This window comes from Mytilus californianus, unplaced genomic scaffold (assembly GCF_021869535.1).
Source record: "Mytilus californianus isolate M0D057914Y unplaced genomic scaffold, xbMytCali1.0.p SCAF_1, whole genome shotgun sequence".
NCBI lineage: Eukaryota > Metazoa > Mollusca > Bivalvia > Mytilida > Mytilidae > Mytilus > Mytilus californianus.
The window spans coordinates 99,144,948-99,164,862 of record NW_026262581.1 but is presented as its reverse complement, the minus strand read 5'-3'; the positions used below and the strand labels follow the sequence as shown (position 1 = coordinate 99,164,862).

Genomic DNA, 19,915 nt, shown 5'->3' with positions numbered 1-19,915 from the left:
TTGGCTATAGCTTAAGACCATAAATATAACTTAATTATATTCATATTTATATAACATTGTCAAAATCATTTATGTCTCTCAAATGGAGAGAAAACGTGCGTCTCGCGTATTAAATTATAAACCTGTTATCTTTCATGAGTTATTACAACCATCGCCAGTTGACGTTTTGTGCCGTCCCCGAGGATATACCAGCTCAGTAGTCAGTGATCTTGTGCTAACACGCAATATCATTGATACGGCTATTTGCCTTCAATTTACTGATAATAAAACATTAGAATAATTCAAAACACTCAGCATTTTCTACCTACATACACAGATGGCCTAAGCCAGGTTCAACACATCTTTTTAGAATTTTGGGTATTCAATTATCTTCTTCCTTGCAACTGATTTTGGCCGTCCAACTGTTTTGATCAGTGTGTTACTGATGAATATAAGGCAGGCGAAACGCTCGTCTGGCGTATTAAATTTTACGCCTGGTATCTTGGATGAGTATATACAACCACTGGGTGGTACCGTTACGGGTGAACGTTTTGTCCCCAAGGATATTACCAGCCTAGTAGTCATTATTCCTATACTAATATGCAATATCAGTAGCGGTCGAATAAAGAAAATGGAAGACCAAAAAGAAGAGAATAGTTAAAGAGCATTTAAAGCCGAATGCGCCAATGATTATTCTTATGCAGAATCTTTTTACGCGCGTCTGGTGTATAATATTCACTCGAATATCATTGGGTGCTTTTTAACACACCACCTTTATATCAAATTTAGTTTCATTTTTCATTCAGTCTAAAAGTGCCAGTTTTGATTTTTCACTTTTGTCAAATGTTACAACAAAGTAAACCATTACAAGCTGTTTCCAAAAAATACTGAAATTAGCCTCCAAAGTAGCGAAGTTGTTGAACGAGTGAGATTATGTTTGATAATTAAACTGTAAAAACCATATTTTACATTTTCCATCGTTTTGATTTTTTCATCACTTTGCTTGCGTCTGTCCTTCTTATTTTATTTTGCATAGCTTTTGAACAATATTTTTTTCCCATCGGGGGTTATAAATGGCTTCAAATTATATCGGTAGATGCAGAGTCGTGATTTCGGCAATTAGTTTTTTGAAAGGGCAATGGAGTGACCAACCATATAAATCTCGAAATTTTAGACGCAGTATAATTTCAAAAACATTCAAACACAGAAAATTTAATTCAAAAAATTTGCTCGTTTTCCTTCTTTTTTTTTAATTTTAGACAGACATTTTTTGTTCAGTTTTCTCTGTTACAGTTGTTTACAAATTTTTTTTGTTTACCAATTTAAGTTTTTCATTTTCTGTTTCTCTCCATTACTTATAATAATAAAAAAATAAAGGGAATAAATATTTAAACATTTTAATTTGGACTAGCAGAACAGACGAATGATAGTTTTAGTCACTTAACTGTTTTGCATATCTTGCCTTGAGGATAATTTATGCTGGCTACAATGTCTTCCACAATAAAAGGATTTAATGCGAACAATTTGTAAAGCATACCATGAAAGGGCAATTACTCCTGCAAGCGCCCAATGATATTCATTGCTTTTAACGACAATTTTAAAGAAGATTGTATATGTTTTTGCATCGAACAACGTCCTTGCATCTGAAAGAAAATACTTAACATTAAAACTACTTACGATAGCGTTTTGCTTTTGGTTCAGAATGTCCTTCTCATTTCTGTTAAGACATATATTGAACTTACCAGACTTTCTTTCAAAGTTGGTGGTTTTCACATCAGTTGGTCGGGTTTTTAATTTAATCTACCCAATAAGCAAACAGGTGTTTTAAGAGAGAGAGAGAGAGAGAGAGAGAGAGAGAGAGAGAGAGATAATTCAGTTAACATTGATTTATCAACTTAGTTCAATATCGAATGGATACATACTTTTGCAACTCTTTTTCTTTAAGTTTCGAAATAAGGATAAGATACTAATATTTGAATATTGGCGTTTCTTCTAATTAATAAGTTTTAATCTCAACTAGCTATGATAGAATTTGAACTGTCAAACTGAAATGGCAGTTAATTTGCCTTTTGTTTCAATTGTTTTTATCATTGTAAGGAGTTATTGATTAAAATCATTGACTGTTATAATTGGTTAACACCACAGAATTTAAATCAGTTCAAAATCAGCAGTTGTGTTAATTGAAGTAAAGACTGCATAATTTTGACAAAATTGTTCTGGAATACAATGTTCGGCTCAACAACTAGCCTTGACAGGTTTTAAAAGATAAATTTAAAAAGAATTAACAGTTTAAAGACTTTTCCGAAACTAATCATCCACCTCCTTTGGGGATTGCCCTTAGGTCAGTATGTAGATGGATGTTGATTTCATGTTGTGCCAATATCGTCAGTTCATTTTTTTTCACTGCTATAACATGAATTAGCATGTAAATCATATTCAATGACAAAGGGTTAAAGTTTTACAGAAGAAAGCCACAGATAGATTATAACTTTTGTTATTACCAATATACGGTTTAGAATTAATATATAATCAAGTTAGTCAGCATACAGCATTGGCAGATATTACAAAATTAATCCATATTATTAACATTTCAACCCTGCGTTCTCTGTGTAGTCATAGTGGGCGCATTGGTTGCAGATCGTTATGAAATTCACAAACTAAAATGTTCAATTCTGTTTCCGTTGGTTTAACTTGTTTCATAGGTGAAGATCTTTGAAACAAATAAAGGCAACAGTAGTATACTGCTGTTGAATAGTCATAAATCGATTAAGCGAAAACAAATCAGGGTTACAAACTAAAACCGAGGGAAACACATCAACTATAAGAGGAAAACAACGGAACAACAGAAACACTGAACTGCAACAAAAACAAACGCCAAAATACATAGAAACGGACTAATTGATAACAACTGCCATATTCCTGACTTGGTACAGGACATTTTAAGAAAAAATGGTGGGCTGAAGCTGGTATTATATGGCTTATATGGCAATGTTAAAAATACCTCTAAAATGAATATAAAAGGTTAAACTTGACTTTTTAGAAAAGTTTTTTACATTTCTGGCCATGTGACTTAGTATTAGATCTTGTATCCATAGTTCGCTTTCTGTATATCTATAATAGCTAGTTTTCAAGGTAATAAGAAGAAGTTCTACAATATGGTCGAATTTGTCATTTTAGGGAAGGAGTCAATTAATGGTTTCATTCATATTGGTGCATATTGCTGTTTACAGTTTCTGTCTAAATATTTAAGTTTCAATTTAATGAGCGAATGGACTAAAATAAATTGTTATTTAAATCCAATCACTCTGTTGAGGAGTCAATTGATGGTAATTTTGGTAGAAATGGAGATAAGATTGTACATATGTAACACTCCCAAACGTGTCCTTCCTCCCAAACGTGTCCGATTCCCCCAAACGTGTCTATTCTCCCCAAACGTGTCCTTCAAATCATAAATCGCCCAAACGTGTCCGATTTCACATCCCCAAACGTGTTCGATAATTGTTATTCGCCAAAACGTGTCCAGATAAAAACGCCACAACGTCTCAAAACTCTTAGCGCCAATATAACTCCGTGAAGTCAAAAACGTTTACGGCAATTATATACGATAAAAGACGTCGAGTTCGGTTGAATTCTTAAAAAATCAAAGTAGCTACCCAAAGAAATCTGGAGGAAAGTTTAGTAATCCGTATCGATAAATGTCCAAGACAAGCTACACTGTGCACAGTCATTTCTGCTTTCATATAAATAGACATCAGGTTAAAAAAGAATCCCACAATAAAAAGTTATTTTTTACTTGCAGCGGAATTAATAATTTTTTATATAAAGTTCAGATAATTTTAATTTCACAATTAAAAATTTAATACATTTTATCTTGTAAATTTTGTTGATGGGAGTTTTTAACGACCTTGACTGGCTATACAGCCATCGCACGGTCCGTAAATTTTCACGGTGCTTCACTGTTAATAAAGTGTTAATTTATTAGCATTAATTTGTTCAAAGCCAGTTATTTTTTATTAAGCATAATTGCAAGCTAAATTTGCAACACATAATTAACTATTGAATGTTGATTGCTTAATGTCCAGTGGCAAATATGTCATGCGTAATTAGAAAAAAACATAAACATTGCAATTCATTGGTTTACACGTGTCCGTAATATTAAATGTTGGCCAAACGTGTCCGATTTCATAACCCCCAAAACGTGTCCGATAATTGTTATTCGCCAAAAAACGTGTCCACTGTTAAACGCCAGAACGTCTCACGTCTATTAGCGCTAATACATGTATGTACATGTTAACGGCAATTCCATGATGGGGGACACATTTGATGAAGTGCTTATTTATTAACATTAGTTTGTTCAACGTCGTTTGTTAATGATTATCATAATTGCAAATTTAATCAGTAACAAATAAATTAACTTTTGACTGTAATTGTTTATTGTCCAGTTGCAAGTAATTCATGCATATTTAAAGCGAACATACAAATCATTTTAGTACAGTTGAATTAATCGTTTACTAAGTGAATTATTTTGTACAAATAAAATCTAAGACGATGCATTTTCATAATAATCCTGTGTTATACGGCGGGCTTTTTGCAAAATTGACTTCCCTTTTTTCAACAGTTCTGATATTTTAAAAGCTCTCCAAATCATTAACTGGTTTTCGGGTTTTTTTTTTAGGTTTCGAGCATCACTAAAGACACACAAACGAGAGACATAACGTCCAGTGCCAAATATTTCATGCATTATTTGAACGACATCATGTTAACAATTAATGATCCCCAAGAATAGAGGTATGAACACCATTGGTCTTCCTCCGGCCGGCAGTAAAACCCTCGCCAAAGTGGGACGTCCGTTAGTCTGTGCGGGATATACAAATTTGCAACCACGTCCGGTCAGAATGGGGACGTTACATCTGATGCCTCGTTTAAAAAGAGTGCCACGCTCTTTGCACGTTAAGAACCCTTGCAACAACTCTTCGAGGGGTCCGTAGATGACCTGTTGCATGGCTAAATTTTTGTCCCAATCCAATATACCCTCATTTCCCGTGGCAGTTTAAATTTCTTCGACCTTCATCCCGGACGCCTCTATTACAGAACCTGCCTATTTTATTTATTGTTAATTTGTTCTTGTCCTGAATATGCATGAAATATTTGCAACTGGACATTAAGCAATCAATCAATCAATCAATTAACAATCAATTAATACTGTAAATAGGTTCTATTATTATACAGGGAATTTATGATTGGGCCTTAATTTTTACGGGTATTCGGGATTAACACTAGTTTGGATATTAATAATATTTAAGAGCGAGTAAAGACCTTTTTTTAATCACTTCAGTAAAACACTTCTTCAATCTCAGTTTTGTATTAGAGGCCGTTTTAAATAAAAGTTGCGGAAATCTTAACTGCCACTAGAAAAAAATCAATAGGGACAAAATTGTTGCCTTCCGAAATACAACGGATGGCACCATGAAAGAGTTGTCAGAAAGGTTTTAATCTGCAGAGAAAGGGACTTTCTACCTACACGAAGTATCGGATTTAATATCCAGAAATTAACTGAGCGTGGCTGCTTACATTTACATCCTACATAGATTAGCAGACGCCCCACTTTAACCGTTATATGTTAAAAAAAGACCTATAGTAATTTTTTTTTTTTTAATGAAATAGTAAAATGAGTTTACGTTAATGAAAAAGCAATAACCAAATAACGTACGTATTTATAATATGGACACGAATGATAGTTCATTTAAAGAAAAAAAATGAAGGTTGATATGGACACGTTTGGGGGATTGGACACGTTTAGGTGTTTATTAAAAAATGGACACGTTTGGGCGTTCATACAAATGACACGCTTTGGCGCCCTTTTACATTAAGACTTGTTTTGCAGTTCAGTGACGTCATGTGGACACGTTTGGGGGAATCGGACACGTTTGGGGGGAAGGACACGTTTCTGAGTGTTTCTGAAGGTTAACAGTACAACAGGCCACATAAACTACCAACATCTGTCTTCTCCGAAAATGAACTGGAAAACACAAAAAGACAAAAACAACGAAAAACGCATAGTCCAGGTAGCCTAACCTTGTTCAGACACGAACTGTAATGCACGTTGGTGTAAAGATCGTTATGAAATTCACAAACTAATACGTTAAGTTCTATTTCAATTGCTTTATATTGCTTCAAAGGTTTTATCTATCAAAGTTTCAAGTTACTATGCGAATGGGCAAAAAAATCGTCATTTAAGGGCTATTATTCCGTTAAGGAGTAAATCGATGGTCATTTTGGTAGAAATTTCTATTCTAAAAAAAAAATACAACCGTCGTTCATAAACTTTTATTATGAAGAAAAGTGCATGAACGACGGCTGTCAATTGAAATTGAGCTTATACTGGCCCTCAGCTAGATATTCTGTGGGGAAAAACAGGTTCTAATAAGCTAGTTTATGCCTGCCACTTGAAACAAGGGATGCGGCTACTTACAAAAGGCAACATTATTTAACTGCACTTAATTGGAAGGTAGAAAATAGAAATATATCTATTGTTTATACAGATATTTATTGTTCTACTTTTAATAAACTTTACCAATTTGGCTGTTTATCTGGCTTTAAATTTTCTCAAATTTCCCATGGCAAGATTATATTTTCTATCGGCACTTGTAATCCTGTTGGATAAATCTCCATAATCTGTCTCAGATTCTCTTATAGTTTCCATATCTGAGGTCCTATCTTTGTTTTTACTTTTAAAATTTGGCCATCTCTTCGCATTATAATTCGGTGAAATGTATGTAGGACCAGGTATTGTTCGAATATTTGGAAATAAACGGGGTAAAGATGAACTTTTCTTATTTGAAACGTAATCTGGATAACTTCTTGTCAGTTCTTGTTTGTAAAAATCAGGCATTTGAAATGTTGCTGAGGATGCCCAATTATTTCGGGTTGTTTTATCGGATAGCCGGAAGGCAGGATCAATTTTCAGAGCTTGTACTTGCTGTTTAGGCTGTCGTCCTAATGGATACACATTATATTTTACGTTTTTCCCATTTTCGGTTGTTGTAGATAACCAAGGGTTTCTTTCCCTCGGCGAGACTGTGTTGTCTGGATCTGGTGGTAATCCGAGCACATTTCTGACATTTTCTCTGTTTCTGTCTGTACAACATTCACACGTGAGAACGCCAGTGCCTTCATACCACGGTATAACATGTCCGTAGTTATGGTTACATAGATAATCGTCTATCATTGTATCCACTATTTTTCTTTGTGATTGTAATCGTTCTTGTTCTTTCATAGCTTGTGTTATTCTTGGGTTCACCTTTTCAACTATTTTGTTAGCAGTATCATATCCTGGTTGTTTTTTAAATTTTGTGGTATATATGTACTTAGGAACATCGTCCACAACTTCATTATCACGTATATCTTCCTCGGGATACACTAGAACATTTGCTTGTGAGCCAGCATCTTCGTTTTTCAGGACTTCAGTTTTTGGTAAATATCCTTTAAACACAGGTTTAGGCTTTGCATAGTTAAAGTTGTGTTGGTAAATATTGTTATCTTGTTTTGGGTAGGATGCAACAAGGCGACCAACATTTTTTATAAGATGGCCATGCTTGTTCTGCAATTGTCGAAAAGAAATTTCATCTTCAGCTGGACCTAAACGAAACCTTCTCGTCTTTGGTTTATTTGAAGACATTACCAATGAATATGAAATAGAAGGTTTTTTAGGAACTTATTTTTTCAACTATCAGCCATTTTTCTGTTCAAAATTATATCAACTTTCTACTTACAGTTTAGATATTGAGTTTCTAAATGGCTATCGTTTATACCTTAAAAATTAAACGAGAGAAAAAAAACAAAATCTTATTAACTTTATACAGAACAGCAAACATTTCAAGTTCTACATTGAGTGATAAATGTAATTTCTTACCAAAATTGCCGTAATAACTCTCTTTCTGTAGTGAATCCACATGGAAAGAAGCCTAGGAATATTTGTTAAAAATCTTTCTGTTGACGTTTTAATTTGAAGTAAATCTAAAAACACTTGAGCCTTACGTTATGTCACATTACAAAGCAAAACACATTTAGTTATAGATCATTTGTTTTCTACAAAACTTTCCAATATCCTATTCCTTCTATTTGGCAATTCTATAACTTATTTTGTCCTATACACATTATTATAAAGGTCTCGCATATCTTAATGTTTATTACCTCAATTGATATTCAGTTATGATCACAATGATTAAAGAAATCGTTTTACTTTTAACGTGATTAATTTTGACTTTACCTGCTGAACATTAAAAACATTTTTTTATCAAAAGTAAACCTGAAAGTGTATATTTGTGAAAGTTTTAACCAGTATATTAAAAAGGCTCACTTATCCAACAATAAGCTCTGTGGTTTGTAACACATATTCAATACATTTTAAAATTTCTTAAGCATTGCCCTTTGTAGAATAGAACGACATTTCAAAGGTAAAATCAGGTTTTGCATCAGATGTCATAAGGCCTTCGTATGTTATTCCAACTCTCCCTGCAGTCCAAATAGATTTGTCTAAGGAAGACAGTAAGGTTTTAATGAGCCACCGTTTACACTTTTTGTCGTTAGATAGATGCCCTTTGCTACATATAGCAAAACTTGTTTTTGGGGAGGGAGGGGGTAATTAGTCAATTTTGTATTTTGATTTGGCATTCTAATTGATTTCATTCGATTGCCATTAAAGAGTCTTGTGAAGCTGAAACGCGCATCTGGAGTATTAAAATATCAGTCTTACCTTGATGAATTTTTGTACACATTAAAATGTGTGGAATTTGATGCGACTGTCATACAAGTGAAAGGTTTAGCTAGCTTTAAAACCAGGTTCAATCCACCATTTTCTACATAAGAAAGTGCCTGTACCAAGTCAGGAATTTGACAGTTGTTATCCATTCGTTTGATGTGTTTGAGCTTTTGATTTTGCCATTTGATTAGGGACTTTCCTTTTTGAATTTTCCTCGGAGTTCAGTATTTTTGTGATTTTACTTTTCACTTGGACCAACGTAATACTAACCTTGATGATTTTTTTGTATATATTCACGTGCATTGTAATTTAAAACAAGCATATTTTGCTGAAGGGGCGGTCTAATTTCTATCTGTAAAATACTTTTTAGATTTTGTAATTTAATTCCATTAAATGAAATTATAGAAACATGATTCAGCAAAAGTTAAATTTTTCAAAATGTGTTCAATTCTAAGATTAAATGTTATGATTTTTTTTCCATAATATAAGTTCCAAATGGAAGAAATATTTTGTAATATTACTTCCAGTGGAACAAATATTACACTACAATATTCGTTCCGAAAGGAACATATTATGGCATTGTTTATAACAATGTTTCCAGTGGAACTTCTATTAGGCGGAGCAAATATACGCTTACAGATCCCCTCGATATCCATTATTTCCTTTAGTGTTTTGGCGTATTTTTGGTGCTGTTTGATATTTTAGGATTTCAGGCATTTGGGTCAGTTTCGAGCACAAGTTCAGAGAAACTTTCACATGGGAATTATCAGTTGTGCTTTTAATCTTCTTCTTTACATTGTTAAATTATTTTTCATCATATTATCTATAATGCAGTGAGGAATTTTTCTATGGATTCAAATATCAAATGGTATAAAACGGTGACAATGCAAGTTATAGAACGTAATAAGAAACATCTTCCTTCTCCCTCTCCTAACCTCGTATGAAAAGGGTGTTATAATTTAAGGAGAAGGTCCGGTAAGGGCTTATTTTGGCTTAAAATTTTAAGCACATCTGATGAAAGATTTTTGACATTTTGTAAACACTTAAGTGTCCTCTTTAGTCGATTCAATTAGTATATGTAAAAGATTTGAACTGATTTGGTCATTAAAGACGCCATAATTCAAGCTTAAATATGAAAAATCTATCAAATATGCCACAAAATGTCACTTTTCAGATGGTTTTTGTCAAAAATGGAAGTGGCCGCATTCATGTTCAGTCTCAACCTTTATATATGTTATGTATCATCATCAAATACAACATATATTTAAACAGGAACATATATATTGTTAGATATACTGTTCCCAGATTTAAATATAAAGACTGAACACAAGTGCGGCCACTTCCATTTTAGCCAAAACCGTCTAAAAATAAGCACAAATGCTAAAATTGTGAAGATTTCAGTAATTTTGCATGAATTAATGATGCTAGTACCTGATGTATGTGCATTTTATTGTCATAAACAGCCCATATTTATGTTACAAAAGTATTCAACTTTCCAATAAATAGCTAAAAGTTTACATTTTAACAAATTTTTGAAATGCTATATTTTGGGGCCAAAAAGGGGTCTTACCGGGCCTTCTCTTTTATACAACTTATATAATAACTTTATATAAACTAGTACTAATCCATGTTATAGTCACCAATGTCAAATTGGATATCTTTTTCAATCTTTTTCTAAATTTAAATGTCCTTAATTCTACTGATTAAACACATTATCATTTAATAGATTTTCTCCCTTTGGTATTTAAAAAGAAATACACAGGTGAGATCAGGTAGACAAATCAACCATGAGACATACCGTTCTATGACAACAATAAACAACATGGCGATATCTTAACCGTTATAAACAATTTTATACATGTAAGTCTGTTTATTTTTTTCTTTTCTTTATTAGAAATATTGATAAAAGACTTCGTACCGAACTCGTCAAATGTAACAGAACTTCAATAGATACATTGTACGAAGTAATTCAAAGTAATTGGTATCTGTAGTATTGTCCGAGGACACAGTTGTCGTCCTTTACTAATGTGAACAGTGAATAACTTGCAATTTTTTTTTAACATCTTCCAAATTTATTTATTTATATTTTATGTATAAAATGATAAGAAAGGGGATGAAATTATACATGTAATAAAATTTGAGTAATGAATTTTCATGTATAGTAAGTGAGTTTACCCAGTTGAAAAGGTAAACAATTAGTATGTCTGAAACTGTCAAATAGAATTATAGACCCTTTCACATAAAATTGTCCATATTTTGAGATAGAGCTAGTAGACTTCTCTATAATTTTTATATAATGCAGGGGCGGATTCAGGCGGGGGCGTGGCGGACGTGCGCCTCCCTAAAATTTGCAAAGCCGATGATGGGTTGTCAGCTTAATAAAGAATATTTCGAAAAATTTTCCTCAAAAAAATTTTCGCCTCGCTCCGCTCGGAGAAAATTTAAGTTTGCGCCCCCCTTAACATAAAATCCTGGATTCGCCCCTGTAATGTGTCCCAAAAGTAATACTCTACACTGTAAAAAAAAATTGACATAGGGCAAGTGCGATTTTCTTATCTTACGTTTTATGTCTAAAAGAAATGCACTACAAAATAACTGTGTTCTCGGGCCATATATGTCGAAGTGTCCAACATTTTGTTTTTGCTGTGTATATCTGTAATGTACGTTTTGAGTATAGTGAATCTCTTTAGTCTGAGGTTGCATAACATAATCTGATTTTCCATTAAACCATGCACAAATCGTGAATTAATTATGTACTTTCATAAAGAATGTAGTAGATCTCATCGAAAAAAGCTGAACCCAGTAATTTTGGAACTAACATTATTAGAAAGATACACGCTGATGGAAGATTCGCAAGGTCCGAGGCTTAAGACATAAATAACCACGCAGGGTTTTTGGATACTCCAAGTTAAAAAAAATGTTTGAACATCTCATTGAACTGTATACGGTTTGACCATATTGCTTCCATTCTCCCACTGTTTAGACAATGACTGTACATAAAACACTACTTTGTTTTACTTATAAAACAAGTAGCCCCGTTAAAAGCGACACAAGAGGCTAAATTTTCCAACCTTACTTAACAATGTCTACGTGTTGCTGTAACGATGTCTCATGCCTAAGTTTTATGTAATTTGGTCTCTTGCGGAGAGTTGTCCCAATAGCAATCATACCACATCTTCTTATTTTTATATCTAAACTATATTTCATTTACATATATTCTGAATAAGTTTTACGTTCTGAAATATTTGCCGCTGGACTTTAATTAATTAACAACCATTCAACACAATAACATTGTTATCACTCATTTGAAATTTTAAACAATATTTCGAACGTTCATTACTAAAAACCTAACTTTATAGATTACAGAGTTTTCCCGTTTCGTTTCTCCCTTAAATAAACATTTAAATGTATGTATACTGTATAAATCATTTCAATTTATTATCGTAAACGGTATATTGGCCAACTGCACTAAAATTTAAAACCAATTTAACTTATTATGTAAACATACTTAATTTCAAAAGTCTTCGGGTATTTAAATTTTCGACTGAATTTGTCTACAAAAATAACAATCGATAGATTTCATTTCTTAAAAGACTTTATATACTGTTTTTTTTTGTAGGGTTCAACCGTCGATGACGTAAGTAGCCATGGCTTCCGGAAAATCAAAATATCAGGTATCAGTGACCAAACTTCACCGTCTTCCTCCGATCCGCGAGGAAAGCATGTCTGGTCGTACTCCAAGAAGTGCAAGAAGGACAAATTCTGACGGCTTAGTGACAACTGATACTAAAATAACCGTGCAACCACTAAATACTAAACCTTCTATTCATGTTCGTCCTCTTCCGGGTAAATCAAGAAAAGTCCAGTTTCAACCGACGGGGCCGCCTCGAAGTGAAACACAAATTTTAGATTCCTATCCTAAAACTGTGTATAGAGACGCACCCAACGAACCAATGACAAACACACCTCCACAAAAGATTAACCCGCAAAAGACTATAGTAGACGGTTTAGTGGCTGACTATCTTCATTATGCTCAATACGGACATATTATACCAGTATACGAAGGCACGGGAACTCTATCGTGTTCCTGCTGTACAGATAGAAACCGTGAAAATGTTAGAACTATGTTGGGATTTCCTACTAATACTTCGAGCAGTATACCACATAAAAGTATAGGTTATCAACCAATGGGTCCAAATCCTAAACCAGACACTTGGCTTACTGGGAGCACCAAACCAACAATTAGTTCGCAAAGACCAAATCAAAGTCCACGGTTTGATGAACTAGACTTTTACGATTTGTCAAAAACTCCACGTGGTAACAGTCAGAGCAGAGATAACTGGTTGGAACATCAACCTAAACCATACGCTTCTTCTTATACTAATGCTGAATTCAACCGTCCACTCTTAGTTTACAATCATTTTAAAGAAATCAATAACGATAACTCTAAATATTTTTCAAATCAAATTCTTGATGCGAATACAAAATACGACGACGCAATGAAAAAGTTGGAAAAATTCTCATTTAGTTAACAGCAACATATGTAGTGTACTCAATTACTTTTGAGAATATTAAAGCTGTACAATATTTTATGTTTACCTTAGTGCTAATAAAACATTTTACATTTGAATTGCAATTATGAATAAATTAAGATTCAAAACATGAAGTACGGCAAGGACATAGTTTGCGGTTCTGAGATGTTTTCGAATTTGCAAAATGCGTATTTGTCTTTGTTCTGTATTAAGTTTATCTTGTTTTATTATTCATAAACATAGAATTTGATTTAAACTTTTCAGGTTTTTTTTTCCATAAATGTTACATAATTGTGATCATTTGATACTTAATCACCAAACTATCTGCATAGTAACTCTGCAGGAATATGAAAATGGATAGCATTGGATGAACATATCAGTGGTGGATAGGGTTATTAGATGCAGGTTTCTCTGAAAACAAATATAAGAATGTTGTGCAGTGACAACTTGAATTTCGTAAAGCGTTAGTTCTCACCGACGTGTTAGGATATATAGTGCTTTCAACTTAATTTGCTATGAAGAATAAGGCGAAATAATGGAACGCGAGGTGACAGAACAAAAAAATTAAAATAGCCGGAATATTTGAAGCGAGAGTGTAGAAAGTATAACCGTATTGTCATGGACAGAGATTTGAACAAAAAGTCCAGTGATTAATCAACAAATGACTAAATCATGAGCCATATCAGTGAAATGCACCAATATTCAAGTCAAGTACAAAAAAGTTTTGCTTCGTTTGTATTTAATTTAATTTATTTTTGTTTTGTTAAACATAATTAGATATTTAATTCGGAACACTATTATTACAATTTATTAGCTTATCATTATCCCAACTTATATAGTCTTTTTATACATTTTAAGGATATTTGTCCAAATTTTGTATTCCTTATCCTCATTACGATATTTTTTGTCTCGCCTCGAGGAAGTCGAAAAAGCGAGATTAGGCGTGTTAATTGTTTCCGGCGACAATATACTAGTTTGTAAATTAGGTCAATTTAAGGGGAATCACTAGTGGTAGGTCAATGACAGTTGGTATGCATTTGTATTATCATTTGCACCGCCCCCATCATGGACTTTGAAACTTGTTCATTAGTTTAAAAGTTTGTGTTTCGGTCAGTTTATAGGGTACCACTTATGATAAGACAATGGTATTTGGTATGCTTTTGTTTGGACATTGTTACATCTCATTTCCATAGAGATTATTTGACCCGCCTCTCAATCATAGTTTATTGACTTCGTTGTTTAAGTTAAGTTTGTGATTAGGCAAGTTTAAGATGAATCACTTATGGTAATTAAGTCAATGGTATTTAGTATGGAGTTGTATTTGAATTTGCACGTCTCATTTTCGTCGACTTTGAAACTTTTGCATATTTTATATGTTTAAGTTTGTGTTTAGGTAAGTTTAAAGGGGACCACTCATGATAAGTCAGAAGTTGTTTAAGCATTGGCATTTCTCATCTCCACTGAGGTTATTTAGCCCTGCATCTTCAGTCATGGTTCATTGATTTTGAATGTTTTGCATGGTTTAAATGTTAAAGTATTTTAAATAATTGCATTATAAAAGCAAAAAGGCGAGTCGTTTATCTTATTGCTGTAAATTTCAAGAAGCCGAACAATACACAAGTTGTTTTTTTCTGCAATAAGCTGTACACCATTGCGTAAATTGCCGTACAACAACAAATCCTTTCAAAATACCGTCTTCATTAAAAAGAATATCGTCAACATAAGACTCGTCAGTGGCGCTCGAATTAAAACAATTCATGTCAAAACAGAAATGCTGACGACTGGGCTGGTGATACGGAAGCAAGTTAACTCGTACCATTGTAAACTCGTACCATGTAAACTCGTACCAAAAAAGTTAACTCGTACCAACGTAAACTCGTACCACTGGGAAGTCGTACCATTCAGAACTCGTACCACTGCAAACTCGTACCATTAAAAATATATTAAAAAATACGAATGTTTTATGATTTTTTTTTGTAATCTTAATAAAAAAGTTGAATTACTTGAATTTTATACTAGATTTTAATGAAAACTTAGACAAAAATACGAATGTAATTCCTTAATTACCATGCTAATTGATATATTAAATTCCTTTGATTGTATGATTATTGGGTTATTATTAACTAGTCAACTTGTTAATCATATTATTAAATTTTGAATGTTGTTATATAATTTAACAGCTTGGAATTAAAAGCCACACGAACCCCACTTGAAACTGAGGGTGATCTCAGGTGCCTTTTCAGATATCAGTTATTTTCCTCTGTTGCTGGAGCGAGGTGTATCTTCGGCTACAGGTGTTATACATGTATATAAATCGGGAAAATTATAATGACCTTTTGATTATATGAATTTTTTTTTTTTATCTTTATTATGATTATATGAATTAAAGCATGGTCTTAATCATGATTTTGTGCTACAATGAGCTGAATATTGTATAAAAATAAACTTCATACTTTCTAACTGTTGGTCATAACCAATTTTAAACCTTTAAAACACAAGAAATAAATTCTCTCATTAAATAAAATTCCTTTTAGAAACAATAGAAAAATACCCAAATCTATTCAATGTTACTTATTTGGAATGATTAAAAATTAAATCAAATAGTTGTCAGTAAAAGTAAAAAAAAGGGTCTGTTCAAGGGAGACAACAAAGCCAATCTGCCACGGTTTTCTCTATCCAATTAGACAAGGAAAATTAGCATAAATTGGTCAGTGTAATTTCAGATTATATACATTTTACAGACTTAAGAGGTATTGAGTGAAATTAAACTATATATTCATCATTAAACACCATTTGAATACATTTAAATAAGTTGGTACGAGTTTACAATGGTATGAATTTACCGTGGTACGAGTTAGCATTGGTACGAGTTTGCATTGGTACGAGTTTTTTTTAGTGGTACGAGTTGACATTGGTACGAGTTTACAATGGTACGAGATAACTATAATTCGGTGATACTATCGATAACTTCGACCCATTGATTATTAATAGTAATCAAAGATACAAGGCTTATAATTTGTTATACAGACGCGAAAACAGTTGAATTTTCGGCTTGAATGGCGACAGAAGACAATAGACCTTGAAATTTTCAGGTACCAGGTGCGCAGTTTTTAGTATAAAACAAAATGTTGTCTTTGTATGATGCTCGTCAGTATGAAAAATAAAGCATTTACATAAGAAGTCATTGCACAAGCATTTAAATCTAGCGAATCAGCAGAAATGGTATAAAAGAAAGAAAATCCAATCTTGCTTACTTATACCAAAAATTCATAAATCAACTTGCAAAAAATTAAATGCACAGTTAAATTACATACGCAAACGACTTTCCAAAATATATTTGTATTTAATTACACAAGCTCAAACTTAATCTCAAAATTAGCTTTCTATGTTAAAATATAATGCCACCTTTTGTTTCGAATGTAATATGATGTTTATAAGATTAGATGTACTAGATGGAGTTCTCCCAATGAAGTGTTACAACTTTATACACTTTTACCAATCAAATTATATTATTGATTGATAACTCTCTGCATGCATCAGTTCAGAGTCACATCTTTGTCCATAAAGGTAATTGACTAGGTTAAAACAACAAACACTAAATCAATTCAATTCAAACTTTTTTTAACGTCTCGCATTTTGTACAAAGATATTTCCTCTTTTTGGAAGGATTGGAATTTTAGTTCCAAATCTTTCCTAGGGCATCGGCCTCCAAAACAAGAAGTAGCACAGTTCGAAGTCTTTCTTAAGGCACCGGCCTCCAAAACAAGAAGTAGCACAGGTTAGCTACTAAATCTACAAAATGTTTACACACTGAAATCTGGGACTATTATATTAGTATAATAGTCCCAGCTGAAATATAGTTCCCTATAATTCTCATGTCTGTGTACATATGCACATATGAACTGTGAAAAAATTGGGTTATATCTTTGGAGCAGTTCATTCAAGTATAGATGTATATACAATTGAAGCCCGCCTCCGGGTGCGGGATTTTCTCGCTGTGTTGAAGACCCATTGGTGGCCTTGTGCTGTTTTTTGCTCTTTGGTCGCCGAAGGTTGTTGTGTCTTGACACATTCCCCATTTCCCTTTATCTCTTTAGTTTTGTCAATTTGCGGGTTAATTATGTCATTTTAATTAGATAAGAGTAATGATACATTACCAAAATGATTGACAACTGCCATTATCATTAAACAATCAGAGACAAGGTGGGGCCTTAATTAGAATGTCGCACCTCCTTAAATGCCAATCAAATTGACCAAATTACTAATCAAACTCAGTTTTACATAATTTAGCAGACCCTTCATTATGCATCCTAATACACAATTACTTGACCTCACTATTGAATACACAAATGTATAATATTATATTTTGATTTATATAAATGATAGATTTATGCATTGCTTATAACGATTAAGGATTAACAAGATATTTTTTTTTTCAAAAGAGAAGACAAAATATTAAATTTAAATATAAAAAATGTGTGAAAATAAGGTCTTGATTTTACTTGATAGATCTGTGCAATAATTATCTGTAATTAATCAACAGTTTAGGTTACATGTATCTGTGATTGGCTTGAAACAATAAGTAAAATTTCAAAACTCTAATCTTGAGCAAACATTTTTTTATAGTTTATTTCCCATCCAATTTTTTTAACAATATTAGTCATTAGAACACAGAAAGCGTATTTTTACCATACAGAATGAAAACCGCTTTCAATAAAATAATTTATAAATTTGTGTATGTTGAAAAAGGTACATTTTCAATGCCCTTTTCTGGAAAATATTGAATTATAAATTGAATTAAAATACACCCTATGACTTTTAATCTTTAGTGTCATATAATCATGATAATTGTTTTCAAAATCAATAAGCAATTCTTTGAGGAGAAAAATAGTAAACCTATGTTTCAACTTACGAATGCCCCCAAAACAACCTTTAAAGATAAATTTTTGGAGACAATAAAGGTATATCTATGGTCCCATGTCCTACAAGGATAATTAATAAGCTTTATTAGAAGAATCTTTATTTGGTAATTTCTTTTGTTTCTAAAGCTAAAACGTAAAAGGTGAAACATGTGACAGGGAACATTATTTGGTTAAGATATGAAATTGCAATTTAAAAAAAAATATTATGCAAGTTAAGGGACCTGCTGTCATTGGTTCACATTTTTCTCATTTATCTACTAAGTCCTCCTAAAGACCTAAATTTAGTGCAATTGTCTGTGGTCAATAGTGCTATATTACTGTTCTTTTTTGTCCACCCCATACTTAAATAAATATAATTTGAAATCATTAAAACTACTCTTCTAATCTTTCCATGAGTGATTTCTATCCCGTTGATTGAATCTGCCTTGTAGTTCGGTATTTTTGTTATACTTTTTAACCGCATGTCTAGCTCTTTTTGTAATTATTTTGTCCCTGGATATTCATACAATTGGAAAAAAGATCAATAATTGGTAACCTGCTGTCGCAGCAGGTTTAAATGCGTTTGGAGCGCATGATCTATGTTGACTTATTTATGGAGTCCTTCTTATGATCTGTTAGTTAAATATCGATATATAACCTTTTTATATGTTTTAAACTTTTAAGCCCAAATTATATATATGAAAAACTTGCTGTTTACATGTTATCCCTTTAGAAACTCTCGCCACACTCCAGGATCTCAATAAATGAGCAATACATATTAAAAAGGCCGTGTATCCTATTTAATGGTTTTCAATAACACTTTGACATATATATTGAAATTCTGTTCAACTTTTTTATTAAATTCTGATATGCCTTTCTATTTCATGCTAAAGGTGTAATACCACCATTGATTTTCCCCTATTAGTCTTTGTTAAATTTGCACTTTTCAAAAAATTGTGCAGAATTTATCTTTGTTTCAAATAAAGAAATACTTGGCATGAGTAAAGTTTTATCCTGTCCAGTACTATAGAAAAAATTTCACATAACATTTCATTGCATATAAGAAAATAACCGTCACTTGAAGTTAACCAATCAAATTTTCCCCCTTTTTTAACCTGTGTACAAGCTTTAGTAACCATGTAACCTCAAGTTTCCAAAACATTCTATAGAAACCCCAAAATAAAAAAATAATGGTGCTTTGAAATACCCAAGATATATGTTTATGACCCAGAAATGTTTTACTGCAATGAAATGTAGGATCAATTACCTACCACTATCAAATTCAAGGGAATTTTTTTTTTACGACCTATTTCCGTATGCAACCGGATGTGACGTACTATGATTTGGTGGTATTACACCTAAAAACTATAAATTATACAAACGTAAGAACGATTATTATTAGAATAAAAAATATACCACCACCTTTGCATTGTCACAGTTAAAAAGTAAAATACAAATTTATGATTGTTAAAAATATTTCTAAGGCCTTTATTATAGTTTACAGAGGTAAAAGTCAACAAAAAAGTAATAAAGTGTATTCTTAAACCAATGATATTTAGAAAAGTCATCTAGCTTCTGTTTACAGAGAGTAAAACTTAACCCAATGATATCCAGCGAAGATCATCTAGCTTATGTTAACAGATTGTAAACTTAACACAAGGATAACCAGAGAAGATCACCTAGCTTCTGTTAACATATAGTAAAAACAACCCAATGATATGCAGATCAGTTCATCTAGCTCC

At 32.6% G+C, this 19,915-nt stretch overlaps 1 protein-coding gene across 1 annotated transcript; it reads left to right on the top strand.

Moving 5' to 3' along the window:
* The first annotated feature begins 10,507 nt into the window (after nucleotides 1-10,507).
* LOC127727401 (uncharacterized) lies at nucleotides 10,508-14,064 on the top strand. Its single transcript, XM_052234764.1, has 2 exons — nucleotides 10,508-10,600; nucleotides 12,360-14,064. The coding sequence occupies exon 2, from the start codon at nucleotides 12,388-12,390 to the stop codon at nucleotides 13,270-13,272; it is 885 nt and encodes a 294-aa protein (XP_052090724.1). The 5' UTR covers nucleotides 10,508-10,600; nucleotides 12,360-12,387; the 3' UTR covers nucleotides 13,273-14,064.
* The last annotated feature ends 5,851 nt before the right edge of the window (nucleotides 14,065-19,915 follow it).

Coding starts and splice junctions, on each gene's coding strand:
- LOC127727401 (XM_052234764.1), top strand. CDS start 12,388: ATGGCTTCCGGAAAATCAAAATATCAGGTATCAGTGACCAAACTTCAC.